This window comes from Symsagittifera roscoffensis, chromosome 1 (assembly GCF_963678635.1).
Source record: "Symsagittifera roscoffensis chromosome 1, txSymRosc1.1, whole genome shotgun sequence".
Lineage (NCBI taxonomy): Eukaryota > Metazoa > Xenacoelomorpha > Acoela > Convolutidae > Symsagittifera > Symsagittifera roscoffensis.
Window position 1 is genome coordinate 32,869,148 of NC_087062.1, and position 15,932 is coordinate 32,885,079.

The 15,932-nt window shown below is 39.6% G+C and overlaps 1 protein-coding gene across 2 annotated transcripts in view; it reads right to left on the minus strand.

Moving 5' to 3' along the window:
• Positions 1-13,798: 13,798 nt before the first annotated feature.
• LOC134843076 (palmitoyltransferase ZDHHC11-like) overlaps positions 13,799-15,932 on the minus strand; it is an 11,800-nt gene continuing 9,666 nt past the window's right edge. For both annotated transcript variants that reach the window (XM_063859583.1, XM_063859582.1), the window contains exons 9-11: positions 14,938-15,046; positions 14,313-14,571; positions 13,799-13,967 (exon numbers count right to left, since the gene is read on the minus strand). In XM_063859583.1, the coding sequence (XP_063715653.1) occupies positions 13,934-13,967; positions 14,313-14,571; positions 14,938-15,046 (402 nt within the window). In that variant the 3' untranslated portion in view covers positions 13,799-13,933. The remainder of the gene's footprint in view (positions 13,968-14,312; positions 14,572-14,937; positions 15,047-15,932) is intronic.

Consider the following 15,932-nt stretch of genomic DNA (forward strand, 5'->3'; position numbering starts at 1 on the left):
ATTGGGTAGACTCTGTTAGTTCACAAGCGCCTCCCGACGTTGCTAATGCGCCAGGTTTGCAGGCCTTCACTCATGTACCAATTTCGTCAGGACCGACGACTTCCGCCATCCTTGCTCATGCAAGTCACACCAGTAATAGTCATAACCATGAGCACACAGCATTGAGTGACCCTGGAATCCATAGTTATGGACGTTGGGCTATGCCTCAATTTGGCAGTGCAAGCCTTTTGCCATTGCAAGCTTCTGTTCCATTCCCAGTTAACAATATGCATTCTAGTGCACACCTGTTACCACCACCGTCTGCTGTTCCTTTACAGACCATGAGTTCAAACATAACTAATGGTAGTTTTGCCATCGCGCAACCGGAATCATTACCTGTCCCAATGTTACCGGTACAACCCGGTTCTGGTTTTGTTTCTTTGTCACCTGCATTTGCTGGTGGTGGCTTCTCATCTTCTGGAGTAAACCCAACGCCGGTTTTCTTTTCGGCACCTAATTGCCATGCAGCGCCAGTCCAGACGCAACATAATCTTCCCTTTGTTCCGCATACTGTGTCACCTAATATCAACGATTACTACACAAGTGATGCAAACTTATGGCGATTGGCAGCTACAACTCCAATCGTCACGCCTGCTCAGTGTTGTAATGCTGGAAACATTTTTTCTAATGTGACAACTGTTGTCCCATCGTGTAACACCGCCGCTCCGTTTACTAGTGGCGGGACTGTATATTTTAATACTCCCCCAGTTCATCCAAAACATGTTCCGCATTTTGTCAATCATACTAATACTGGTTATCAGCCAGTCAACGAAGACTACGCACCGTCTTCCGCTTATCCGAACCAAGGTTGTTCATCGGATCGACCTCTCTCCGCTCGTGAATTGGTGGAATTATTGATGCATAGCCGCAAAGATCATCTTCCTGAATGGAAGTTGGCCCAGTTTGACGGCAACCCGTTCAACTGGCACGAATGGTTTGGTCAGTTTAAAACCACCGTTGATTCCGCTGTTCTCACCGATGATACGAAACTGACATACTTAAAAACGCTCGTCACAGGCAAAGCAAAAACCGCAATTGCGGAGTTTAGTTACAGTGGCGTTATGTACAAGGATGCACTGGCCACCTTGCAACGGAAGTTTGGGCAACCACATGCCATTGTTGGTGCGCATCTTGATAAGCTCAATACTTTCCTCCACTTAAGATGCGCAATTCGGAAAATGTCATTAGTTTCTCCTCTGCCATATCTGGCCTCGTAGCAGTTTTCAAATCATTGTCTTTCAACGATGATCTAAAGAGTGTTAACCTGTCAAACCAAGCTGTTAGTAAACTTCCGCCTAACCTCAAGGAGGCTTGGTCAATGCATACTGTTAGACATAATTGGCAGCGACCAACACTCTTAGACTTTAACAACTGGTTGAAAGAAAAGGCCGAGGGGCATGAAAGATTACGTTTACTCAACTCTAAAGCAAAAAACGAGGAACCAGTTAAACCAAAAACAACCAAAGTTTTTGCAGCCAATAGCCAGGTAACTAGTAAGGCTCAGGATAAATCTAAGTTTCCGCCGTGCGTTTTTTAGTCATGCATTGTGGAATTGTGCTGTTTTTAAGGAAAAGAATGCTACTCAGCGAGCAAAATACGTAGCTGAACAGAAACTTTGCTTCGCTTGCCTCAATGGCAATCATAGTTTCCGGCAATGTTCTAGAGCGAAAAAGTGCCCGAAGCCAGAGTGTGATATCACACATAATGTCTTGCTCCATGGAGCCGAAAAAATATTTCCTCGGAAGGAAAGTTCAAATGTCTCGAATAAGGCTGGAACAAACAAATCCAAGGAGAATACAAACACTTCCACTCATGCCGCTGTTAGTGATGTACATGAAATTGAATCTTCTAAAGGGTTGTTGCCAATTGCAAGACTTGGTGTATCCTCGGATGTAACCAGTCTCCTGACGTTGGTTCTTTGTGATAGTGCATCGACTCACTCCTGGGTGTCTTCGTCACTCGTAAACCGTCTGGGCTTAGTAGGCGAGACCGTTAACTTGTCAATTAGTGGTTTCAATTCAACCACCGTTGTTGAGACTCAGAGGGTCAAGTTTACAGTTTCCTCCGAGCCGAATAATAGTGATTTCGTATTTTCTCTCTGTGCATATGTTTAAGACAATATTCGGATTGGTTCAGAATTAATCAATAAGGCTGATTTCCAAAATAAAAATCCACAATTAGCACCTATTAAGCCCATTCAATACACTTATGAGGACGTTGAAGTTATTATCGGACAAGACTACTACCACGCCGTTAGACCCATTGAGTTCATCTTGGGAGATGATGAAAACTCACCGTGTTCCTTTCGCCTACCGATATGTTGGGTCATAAGTGGTCCGTTGCCGCCGTCCGTTAATTCTACTTCTTCGTGTTTCAAGTGTGTTGTTGAAGATTCTTCTCTGACCGACCAGATAAAATCCTGGTACGAGTTGGAATCGTATGGTGCTTTCAAACAAGTCGATGCCCGTTCCGCCGCGGATAAACATGCTTTATCCATCCTAAATACTGAAACCGTTCACAATGGCGAAAGATACATTACGCCTATGCTTTGGATTGATAGTAATGTCAGTCTACCAAACAATTATTACTCGTCACTCGCCCAATTTAAAACATTGGAGAGAAGGTTAAGTAAAGACCCTGAGCTGCGCGAAAGATACGCAGAAGCAATTAGAGAGGACATTAGGAAAGGCTATGTCGTTACCGTCGAACCGCATGATCCACGTAAGCGTTCCGATCGCGAGTGGTATCTTCCGCACCATCCCGTCGTAAATCCGAATAAGCCGGGTAAGGTGCGCCGAGTCCTTAATGGGGCTTCTAAATTTCACGGCACATCCTTAAATAAGTCCTTATTGGTGGGTCCGGACCTACTCCAAAACTTAATTTATGTACTTTTGCGATTCCGTCAACACAAGTACGCCGTCTCCGCGGATATAGAGGGTATGTTCCTCCAGGTAGGAGTCCTTGCCCGCGATCAAATTTCGCTCCGTTTTTTGTGGCGGGAGGATACCACTTCCGATGTGGTAGTTCATCAGTACACTCGCCATATATTCGGCGCACGGGATTCGCCTACGTGCGCCAATTTCACGTTGCGAAAAACAGCAACTGATAATATGTCCACATACCCTGAGGCCGCCTCAGTCGTAAATGAAAAATTTTACATGGACGATTACTTGGATTCATTCGAGAACGTTACCCATGCAATTAAAATTAGTCGCGATTTGGTTTCCTTACTAAAATTGGGAGGATTTAATTTGACTAAAGTTGTCAGTAATGCTGATGAAATCACTTCAGCAATGAACCCCGAGGAATACGAAACCTCGTCTTCACCCATCAAGGAAATATGTAACGGTGCCGAACAATCATCACACGTCTTAGGTCTTAAGTGGGACCATGTGAAAGACAAATTAGTTGTTAGCAGAGGCGTGGATCGTCCTCTCGATAAAGCAATAACTCAACGAACCGTCTTGAGTTTCGTCTCTTCTGTGTTTGACCCTGTTGGGTTAGTAGCTCCATACACAGTTAGGGCCCGTCTTTTACTTAAAGATATTTGGAACATCAGTGGTCAAAGTTGGGACGACGAATTGCCAGAAGACATGAGAGATAAATTTCTCGAGTGGCACTCCGGTCTCCCTCTCTTAGGGCTATTGACTATTCCCCGTTGTTACTTCACAGAGCCTGTTGATCAAATCGAGCTCCACATGTTCGGTGATAGCTCGCAGGACGTTTTCTGTGCGGTTGGATTTTTGCGTGCGCGACTCTCGAGCTCGCACAAAACTCAAATATCCTTCATCTTTGGTAAAGCTCGCTTTGCGCCCATGAAAGCGCTATCTATACCAAAGCTAGAGCTTCAAGCTGCTCTGCTCGCCACACGACTAAAAGATGATATACTGACCGCCCTTACCGTATCTATTAATCATGTCTACATGTGGACAGATAGTACAACAGTTTTGCAGTGGCTAAACTCCACTGAAAAATTACCAGTATTCGTCGCTAATCGTGTCGGCGAAATCCTCGAGTCGACCACTATTGATGAGTGGCACCATGTTCTGAGCGGCGATAATCCAGCTGACACCGGTACGCGGGGGATTTCTTCGGAAGCCCTCAAGGATAGCAGCTGGGTTATTGGTCCGAGCATTCTCAGGACTACTGATTACCCGGTTATACCCGGGTATATTGGCCGTTTATACCCGACGAACGTGTAATCATTAAAATTTGTTTGAAGGGTCCTTCTTGTTATGTTGATAATTGCTTGGAGACATCATCTTCCTTCGTCACCCATGTCACATCCATCAAACATCCCGAACACGGGTTCAATTGGGAAAGGTTCAGTTCCTTTACAAGATTTAAACGAGTAGTCGCTTTTATGTTGAGGATTTTGCCTTCACATAAGCATTTTCGTGGTAAGGAATTACGAATCACCGACCCCACTGAACTTGATATTGCAGAAAGCAAACTGATTCATCTTGCTCAGATGGAATCCTTCCCCGTTGAGATAAAAACACTCACCGCTGGCAAACGTATTAAGAATAGTAGTAAAATTGCCACATACTCGCCATTTATCGGTCCCGCTGGTATCATTCGTTCCACCGGACGGATTGTGCGCTTAGTGAATACCGAGTTTGATACTTAGCACCCAATAATACTCGACGCCCGACAAACCCTAGTTCGTTTGTTGGCCCGCAGCCTCCACCATAAGCATTTTCATCAAGGATTAGATTACATGCGCTCCGTTTTAAATATGAAATATGCAATACTTGGGTTGCGTCGACTACTTCGGTCTATCGAAAATCAATGTGTAACATGCCGTAAACGCAAAGCAAGTACCATCCAGCCTATTATGTCCGATTTACCTTTCGAACGTCTCGGATATAAGCAACCACCCTTCAATCATACGGGTGTGGATTACTTTGGACCGCTTTACGTTCCGGTTCGCAGAAGCACTGAAAAAAGATAGGGATTTCTTTTTACTTGCCTCACCACCAGGGCTGTACACCTTGAGATTGTACCATCTCTGGACACCAGTTCTTGTGTCATGGGCATTGAACGGTTCATTGCGCGTCGTGGTACGCCAAGTACAATCTGGTCGGATAACGGCACGAACTTCGTTGGTGCGGAAAAGGAATTACTTGCCTGCATCAAGAGCTGGAATGGCATGGCTCTGACCATTTTTGCACACAAAGGTGTTACTTGGAAGTTTAACCCGCCAGACGCACCCCATCATGGCGGCTCCTGGGAACGCCTCGTCCGAAGCGTGAAGCGCGTGCTGTACGATATCTTAGGCAGTAGGCGAGTCACTGAAGAGGTGTTAGGAACAACACTCTTCTTAGTTGAGCAGGCTTTGAATTCGAGGCCAATCACCCCGTTAGTACCGATTCACGTGAGTTAGAAGCGTTAACCCCAAACCATTTTTTGCTTGGACAACATGCCACAAGCTTTCCTTCGCTTTTACCCGGGGAGCACTTCGATCACACGAAAAGGTACGTGCGAGCGCAGTCATATGCTAACGCGATTTGGTCTCGTTGGCTTCGAGAATATGTTCCCTCGCTGAATAAGCGTGTCAAGTGGCACACTCATTCTGACTTCACTCTTAAAACAGTCGATCTCGTGTGGGTGATTGAGCCCGATAGTCCGCGTGGGTACTACCCTCTCGCCCGAATCGTCAAGCTAAACTACGGACAGGACGGTTGCGGCCGATCCGCCCTTATCAGGACCGCAACCCGTGAAGTCACGCGGCCGACCGTTAAGCTCGCTCCGGTTCTTCCTTCTTCAGGGGGGGGGGGAGGATGTTGCAAAGCAAATGTAGAGTATAGATGCATATAAAACAAGAGTATAAATACATATAAAACAAGCACAGTTGGCCGAGCGGCCTAGAGACAAGTCTCTCACGCCGGTCAACCGGGTTCGAGTCCCCCCATATGCAGACCTTAAAACATGTAGACCCGAGGGGCTATAGCCCCATTTGACCGTTTTTTACTGTTTTTTGGTTCTAATTCGGTTCAGCCTTGATTAAGGCTGACCGCCAAAAAGAGCAATTTGTCTCAAGGACATTACCGACCGGTTCTTGTGGCTAGCTTGCGCCGATTTGTACCAAAAACTAGCAGATGATAAAAATGTTGTATGATGTTTGATCAATAGAAAAATGCCGAAATTTATCTATTGCCTGAGTTATTTACCGAGAAATATCTCTTATTAATTCACGAATTTGGATTCAATTATTTTCGTTTGGAGATTAGAGCGGCCACACAAGCAAAATATTTTTTCATACAAAACTTTTAATTTGATGCACTTCTAAAGTGTAGACATCTATGAGGAACCGTTTAAGTGGTTTCATTTCCAGATTGAATAGATCAGTGAAGTTTCATCCCATGGAACGCATGTTGGATTGAATCAGTTTTCATTACAAAACTGAAGATCGTAAAAGGACCCAAAATTTTTTTTCCATTTTTCCTTCATTAAGATATAGTATACAACTCATGGAAAGTTCAGATGCATAATTTTATCAATATCTGTCAAATGGGTGATGAGAAAATCAAAAGCGAGCCGAAATGGCCCCAGCCCCAAGAATTTCTCAAGTTCTAGAAATTGCTTAGTAACTTATTTGTCAACGCTTTCGGAGCTGAATCATTTCGATCGAAGTCCCAAATTTCTTTATATAGTCCAGTCGGTTGATTTAGCTCGGGAAACCACCAGAACCGTTGAGGTTTCGAAAATGGATCATTTTTCGATGAGAAACAGACTTTAAAAGATTTCGAGCCTAGCCCTAAAATTACGCTGGAACTAAATCGCCGTAAAATATCGAATACTTATCTTAACTCAACAATTGATACATATTCGGAGACTACATGAGCAGGGCTTTTTTTTTGCAAACCCTAAATCGACCAAAAAGTGACATTTGCCTAGCCCCAAATTTTACTAGACCTTTTTTTCCGATTTTTTTTTCCGATAGAGTATCTCAAAATTGTGTCTTATTGCCAAAAATTGAAGTCCCAAGTATCTCAGACATCGGAAACACTTTTGAGCAAAAAGTGATATTGATAGGCTTGCCATTTTGCGACAAATAACGCGCGATATATTTCGCGCTATTAACGTGTAAGTGGAGATTTCATCCGTCTTAGAAATCGTTCCAAATTGGTTGAAGGAAGCTTATTTGGCATAATTGATTTGTTACTAGGAGCAAAATTTATCCCTTTGTACTTTATATGGAGTAAGGGGGGATGATTTTCACAAAAAAATCTAAATTAAAAAATAAGTTTATGTTATTACTTCATAGGCGGTCGGAACATTCAGGGCTTCGCCCTGATACGAGCAGTTTTGTTACACTTAATGTTTTGCCGTGGTTGCTGTAGGTATATTCCATAGTAGCTTTTGAACACTTTTATTGGAAAATTTAAACATGAACAAATGAGAATTGATGTCAAACAAATTGAGTGACCAGCGATCAGAATCGAATCGAATCAATAAGAAGTTTTAGCGTCAGCAATTTCAATATCTTCTTCATGCCTAATTCAAAAAGCATTCTCGATTGCACAACTCTTCGGCGTGGTCTAGAAAAAACACAATTGGAAAAGTGTCAGATTATCAAAGAGCTTTCAAATTTCAAAGAAAAACAGTTAATTTAATTAACGTTTAATATCACGATAAATTAATCAACATTTTACGATTACCTTTTTGATAAAACTAACCCAATTGGAGAAAACTTTATCAAAAGATTACTTTTATTGGGTTGAACGAGTAAAATGAGCTTTCGAAACTAGGTCGAGTAAGTTCTTTCCCTGCTTTTCCACTTTCACTTTAGAGACGTGAAAAAAATTGAATTAAACTTGAACGAGATCAAAAGTCATACCCCAAAATAATCAAATTTAAGGCTTTTTCCTGAAAAAAAAAACACTACACGACAAAAAAAAGTTCAACTTAGTTAATTTCAAATTATTGAGTTGAAATATTTGTCGATTCATATTGAGCGCTTTTATAATCATTTCTGGCATATGACCAGCAGGAAATGACAATTATTGCCAATTTCAATTGCTCCGAATACTTCGGCGGGTAAAACCACTTGAGTTCCTTTTCTTCCCACACAAAATGAGATACCACATTGAAAGAAACTCATCATTTTAAGCAAGGTCAGAAATTGAAATTCAACTAATTTGCATTTTAAATTTTTAATAACTAGTGAAATCTAGGCCTCAACGCAGAGGGTAAAGAGCCATTGGCAAGATTTAGCGGAAGGCAAAAACAAAAATCTGACAGAGATGCATGCTAATACAAATATGAACTATTTCTCAGCTGAAATATCTTCATTTTTGTCGTATTGCTTAACATACAGTGAACAAAGATTATTCATTGCTAAAGACAAGTAGAATTAATTTTGACAGTAAGTTTCAAATTTTCATCTCCTGCACATACCAGAATCTGTCCACACTAAAAAAGGATAACATGGTTTAACATGGAAAAGGATACAAACAGGTAACATTATTTTTCATTTCTGAAGCATTAACTGCGTACTGACATAGATCGAAGATACTTGCAGCGCATTAATGTTATCATATTTGCAAATAACCGAAAAACATGGATGCTTTTTTCAAATAGTGATAGAAACTTCAAATCAATTTTCCTTGGAAAGATGCTATTGACAAAAATCGTAGCTGAAAAACAAACTCTAAGACAACGGCGAAGCTGCACTTCGTAACCACAAGCGAGAAAAAGGCAAAAGAAGGAAACAAAGAAAAAAGTTAAAGTCTTGAGAAATGAACATTTTGCTGTGTGGCGGAATGGAACCTCCGATCACGAGATCGCGAGTTTCGCGTCCTAACAACTGCACCACGTTCGCTTGGACTTACAAAAAAACCAGCCACCTATAAAGCAGCTGCTATTAAATTATCGATGCTTCGAAATATATTTTTAAAAATTCCATCAAATGAGATTGATTCGTAAAAACATAGCCACTAGACAGTTGGAAAAGATTTCAACATTCTAATTTCAAAAAAATATATGTGGCTTTAAGGCTCTTTAAACATCAAGATTAATTTATGATTGACCCATTTTGATAAAAATTATTGCAATTTGAGAAAACTGAATCAATAGATAATTTATTCACTCAGCAGGGAAACCTGCGAATTAAAATCCGTTTTCAAAACAAGAAGTCGATCACGTTTATTGTGACCTTTACACTTCTGCTGACCGATGATACTTTGCCTTCCTTATGACAAAAAAGGAACCGACTTTATCAAAATAAATCAACATTCAAACGGTGAAAAATCAAACTTGAGCGTGAAAAAAGTTTAAGACTTTCCAGAAAAAAAAAAACATACGAAAAAGTCATCAATAGCCATATAATAGTACTAGCAGGCCTCCTCAGCTTAAGCTGCTCGTAAAAAAAGACAGCATTTATTGTTAGCAGAAAAATAGGTTGAAAGATGTTCAGCTAGTTGTAAGGATGGCTGCATGGTTCATTGGATGTGGGAATGATAGGCTGAATGACAGCATAAAGCTGGATGGACGCAAAGATGGCTGACTAGATAGATGGTTAGACGGCTAGTTGGATGGACGATTGGAGGGATGGATAGCTTGAGTGAATGCTTCATCGAAGAATGACTGGTTGGATAAATGGATGGCTGCACTGATGAGGCAGGATGAATGGCTAGATGGATGGACGACCGGTTGGTTAAAAGGCTAGATGGATTGATGGCAGAAGACATGACTGGCTAAATAGATTTATGGCTGGATGGATATCTAGATAAATAGAAGCCTAGCTGAATGGATGGCAGTATGTAGAGATGGCGGGATTGAGAGACGAATCAAAATCTCGGAAAAAATGGGCATTGAACAGCCACTTTTGGGCGTTAAACAGCCACTGAAAGTATCATGACAACTCGCCACTATAGGGTCGGGAATTTCAAAATTTGTGAAGTATTTTCAGAGTGAAACTTTCAAAAAAAAAAAAAACGTCATAAAAAACAAACTGAAAAAAAAAATGAAAAATCACATTATTATGGTAGGATTTTCTAATTTTGTGAAGCTTAAATTTAAAATTTTTAAACAAATTTTTCGAAAAAAATTTAAAAATTCGGAAAAATGGCAATGTCGGAAACAAAAATAATTTGGGTATTTAGACTTGGAGGACAATTTATTAAACGGGGAAACCTGACACCGCCCCATCATAGGGTTGCTAACTTCAATTTCGGCAAAAAAAATGCTGAAACGACAAACGCTAATTTATATATGAATCGATATATGAATTTCACCTATAGACTACCTTTACTCCTTCCCACATAGCCTGGCATCATAGCTAGAGCATTAAATTCGAGCCTTTCAATAGGCCTAGATTTCATTAACTGGAAAAACCAAAAAAAACTCTTTAAGCATTGTAATATACGATATAGCTTAAATGTGCAAAAACCCTTCCCTCAAACATGCACAATTGCAAAATCTTGAACATGGTGAGATACGCGCCACACGCATTTTAAATAATTGCAAGTCCGTCCCGTTGCAGCAAATGCTGCTCCTCAAAAGTGGTAACATGCAACTTTAACAAAAACGAATATTGAATAGATTGAATGAATAGATTGAAGGCAGGATAGATTAATGGACAGCTGGATCGACGCATGGCTGGCTGTTTACATGAATGGCTAGACGCCTAGTTGGAGAGATGAATATCTTGATTGAAAACTGACATGATCGAAGGATGACTGGATGTATGGATGGATGACTTGATTGAAAACAGCATCGATGGAAGGGCTGGAGAGATGGATGACTAGTTGGTTGAATGGCCGAAGGGATTGATGGCTGACTGGAGAGCTAGATGGCTAGCTGTGCGATGGATAGGGTATATCTGAACTAATGAATGAGTTGTTGGACGGAGAGATAGCTAGTTAGATGGATGGCTAGATCGCTGATTGATGACTGGTGGGATGCTTGGATGGATGCATGGCTTCATGGGTGAATGCGGAATGGATGGATATCTAGACGGATGGATGGCTAAATCGATTATGAATGAGTGGATCGATGACTGGCTAAAGATGTAGATTAACTACCGGATGGATTGCTGAATGATTGATGGCTGGCTGATGGCTAGATGAATGGATTGCATGGATAGAAGGATGGTTCGTTGGTTGGCTAGTTGGACGTAGGGACGGCTAGACAGATGTACGACTGATTGGCTGGATCGGTCGATGACCAGTTGCGTGAATGCATCTGAGTTAGGAGATAGACTAGACCAGTGGAGGGATCAAAAAATGCATGAATGACCAAATAGATGAACGAATGGATGTCTAGATGAATGGATTGCTCGATGAATAAAAGCCACGATGGACAGATGATTAACCAAATGAATGGTTGGTTGGATGGCTAGATGAATTGTTTGATGGTTGGATGACTGATTGGTGGATCGCTAGATGGATGAAAAAAAGGCTTAATAAATCAATAGCTTAATGCATAGACAGATGATTGAATGGATAGATGGTTGGTTGGATGGCTAGATGAATGGATGGACGGATGGCTGGTTAGATGGAGCGAGTAATGAATGTACGGATGAATTATCGTTGTATGAATGCCTAAATTGTAGGATGGATTAATCAATGACAGGTTGGATTGACAGATGTCTTGATGGATGGATAGATTATTGAACTGCTAGACAAAAGAATATCTAGATGGATGGATGTCTTGTAGAAAAGATCGATGGATGAACATTTGGATGGCCGAACGGATCGATGGAATACCGAATGAATCGATGGCTGGCTTAGACCTAAGACGACTGAAACAATCTAAGCTGTCACGTCTGAAGGTCTGCAAACTCTGAAAGTGAAGTTCTAGGGTCGAGAAATTTTTTTTAAAAATCATTTTTAGTTTTTCAGACTAACTTTTAAATACGAGAAATACATCGTGTGGGGGACTAAAAGACTTTGGGAAAATTTACTTTGACAGCACCGCGCCTTGCGGTTCAGAATTTAGAGGTGATATATTTCACAACCTAACTTTTAGAAATTTGTTTTTTTTCTAAATCGTAAAAAAACGAGATAACTCGCAAACTAGAAGGTTTTGATCAGTCAGAATTGTAGAGATCAAACAGCCGAGAGTACTCTGAGAGCACGCAACTATAGAGTTGAGAAACTCACAGTCGCGAAATTAATGAAATCTAACTTTCCAAAAAATCATAAAAAACGTAATATCTCGGTCATTATACCGATTTAAGTATTCATATTTGAAAAGTAATTCCGCAACCTCCGGGACAACCCTGAAAGCAACTCACTATTGGGTTCCAATTTTCAAATTTGGTGAAAAAAAAGCAGCAACAAAAAACACTCGTTACATGTATAGATGGATGAATCCAACCTATACACTACACTACACTGAGCAGCACTGCTCCTCCCCTCCGTGCTGACATTATAGCTACAGTCTTACAATTACGGCTTTTAACTGGCCTAGAATTCATAAACTGGAAAATCGAAAAATTTCTCAAGCATTGCAACACACGATATAGCTTGAACGTGCTAAAATTCTTTCGTTGAACATGCAAAATTGATATTCTTAAACATGGTGAGATACGCGTCAAACGCAATTAAAATCTATAGCATAGATATAGATAGATAAATAGATAGATAGCTATGGATTCACTACGTTCATGACTCTTAAAACATGACCCTCTCTTGTGTTAATACGACTGATAGAAAAGGATGAATCGTTGCAGAAAACATACCTGATCTAAATATGATCAAAATAAAAAAGAAGGCAATTGTTTTTCACTTTCTATTCGATGCATTGCGTTCATCACTCTTAAAACATTACATTCTCTTGTGTTAATACAAACGGTGGAAAATGATGAACTATAAAAGGAAAAATACGTAATCTGATTATGATCAAAATAAAAAAAGGCATAATTTATTACTTTCTATTCAGGATACATGATTTAAGAAACTTCAAAATCGAAGTTGTTTGAATAAAGCTTTTGAATTTCTAGAACAGTTTATGAAGGGCATTTTTTCGATAAAACTGATGTAATTTGAGAAAATGGACCAATAGAAATTTCTTTTTTTTTGTAGGGTAATCTGAAGAAAAAAATCACTTTCGAAACTCAGTCAATCACGGTTTTCATGACCTTAACACTTTTGTTATTCGAAAGTGGAGTTTGCTTTCCTTTTAACACAGAAAAAGAACTGAACTCAAAAGTAAGTCGAGAGACAATGAAACGAAAGTCACTAATTACTAATTCAAAAACATTCTATTTGAATAACCCCGACAAAACTAGATGTGCCAGAAACTCAATAAATTTTCGTCGAATTGTCATAAAGATCCTGAGCCTTCAAGCAAAATCTACACCTTGCAAACTCAACCGAAAAAATACATGCAGACAGACGATGGTTCAATAATGCAGATTTTCCCAGAAAAAACTTCGAATTTCAGAAAAGGGACAGCCCTGACTCCAATCATTTGGCTCCAGAGGCACACACTTTACAATTAGGCAAAACAAGAAGGGGTTAAAAAAAAGCCTCATGTTGTTATTGTAGTTACTGAGCTCGACTGATGTTTTTGAGGGCTAGTCCAACATGAGGAGGGCAGAAAGACCTCGTTTGGATTGGACCAGAAAGAAAGATTAGAGAATGTAGTGGAGTTTTACATACATTGAAAGAGGTGGTTGGTATCTGAGACGGCATAAACTGCAATGATCATTTTCTAAGATTTGGAAGAAACCTTGTATATGGGAAAAAGTCTGGTTCCCGCTCGCAACTCACACTTTCTCGCGCTTAAATAATTAAAACAAATCTGATGCGAATGGCATAAGATATATTGAAAAAAGACATATTAAATCTGATTTATTTACAAATTGATATATCACAATGCCTAATCTATTTCCAAACAAAGATAAACCCTGATTGTGTCGAATGAATAAGAAAATGCGGCTCTACAGCATGTGAAGTCCAGAGAAACTTCGATTTCTGAAACAAAAAGAAGAGTCTTTTCAATCGTTTGTGTCACATCTTAGAGTCTTTTAATAGCAGCCAATCATATTTAGAATTTGGCAAATGTATTGGGATCTAATTAACAATCCCCCATAAAGAAATTTTCGATTTATCAAAAAGCAGCAAAATTAACATGCTTCATAGAAAGCTCTAATGCTTATTTACTGTTTAATTTGGAGGGGTGGAGATTCTTGAGTAGATACCGATACCATAGGTTACGGGAGTGGAGATTGTCAAGTAGATCAGTTTATTGACTTCAGTTTATTTTAACTGACAAGGAAACCGATTTTAAAAAAATTGATCAGTTAAAAAATCACCAACCCTATAGCTCCGTTGTACGTATCATGAATCGAAATCTCCCTCAAAACTTCACTCTCCTCCTCCTGGTTGCTAGATTCTTCGTCAAAATTTGGTTCATATCCCTTATTTTCATTTAAACTCTCGTCCAAATCACTTTGCACTTTTTGGCTAACTTCCGGTTGACTTGTGAGATCTTCGTCTATTTTTCGGTCTATTCTGTCCACTGAGTTGACTCCACTAATAGATAGTTGAGCCTCCTCTGATTTTGCTCCAGTATCATCTGGAAACAAAAAAAAACTTACTGCTCTATGTGTCCATGTCAATTTAAGAAAAAATTCATCAAGACCTATATAAGAGTCCTCACTACGTTCATTACTCTTAATAAGCATTTGAGGAGCAAAAACGAACTATCTCGCAATCAATTACTTTTTCTCTATTTCATTGCGACAATTCTTAAGTAGATTAAGCGGAGAAAACTGATTCACGCAGAGTATTCCTCTCATGCAGGATGTAAGCGCAGCGGAGCTAGCGTATTCTACTTGCCAATGCCTTGTTACGAATTGTCACCTGTTACGAATTGTCGCCCTGCCGGATTAATACCTTGAAATTACAAGTATTTAGTTAAAACACTCTTGAGCTTTTTCACCTGAGTTTGTTTTGTTTGCTTTGTACACGCGTGGTATGGATGTCGCAGTTCCCATGAGTCGTGGGGTCAAACAGTTGTTAGTGGCCTCTTCCTTCGATACAAACTGCGTCTACATGAAATCATCATGCAAGGATTAGTCAGTTTCTTAATTAGACAATGCCCTTAGTGTTGATATAACATTTGTGATCAGGCATATGTCAGGGCATTCGAACATCAGGTTCAAAAATAAATTATCTAGGTCTAGTTAGCACAAATGAGACAAAAATTTGAGATGAGCCAAATATGACATTTCATTAGTAAGTTTTCTTTATCATTTCAAATTTAATTCAACTTTTCACAAATTTTATTTAAAAAAATCATTAGATAAACCAAAATCTGCTCCAATATAACTCAGTTACTACTAGTGCTACAATACTCAGAACACTATAATTGCCAATATCTTTTTGTTAACTACGATATCTTGCCCTTCCTCATTAAGTAAATTTGATTGGCAGTACTCGATTTTTTGTTGAAGTGAATATCGAATATCTAATTGAAACATGTAGCAAATTCATCAATCAGATATTCATCATAATTGATATAAGATAGAAAATCCCAGTTTTTCATCACATTTCAAAGATAGATAACAAAGATGTTCAATCCTGCTAAAAAAGAACACTTTCAATTTGACCAATAATGATTCAGTTAATAAGTTCTTTGGCAGTTGCATATGCCTCACCATTTATGTGGCCGCCATATATCTAAAGGTTTCCAAATTAAAAACTGAGCAACTTTTTTTAAAAACAAATATGAGATACCGTTTGTGATAACGGCATATAATAAGCGAACTTCGACAAGGAAAATTTCAAAATATATCATTATCGTTTTTTGTGCATTTGAGAGCAGAGACTAGTACTACTAACTAGCTTAAAACAGACTAACACAGCCAACAGACAGTTGGAAAAGAGTCAATGAATGCAAGGAAACAGAAAAATAAACTGACTTGATTTTTGAAA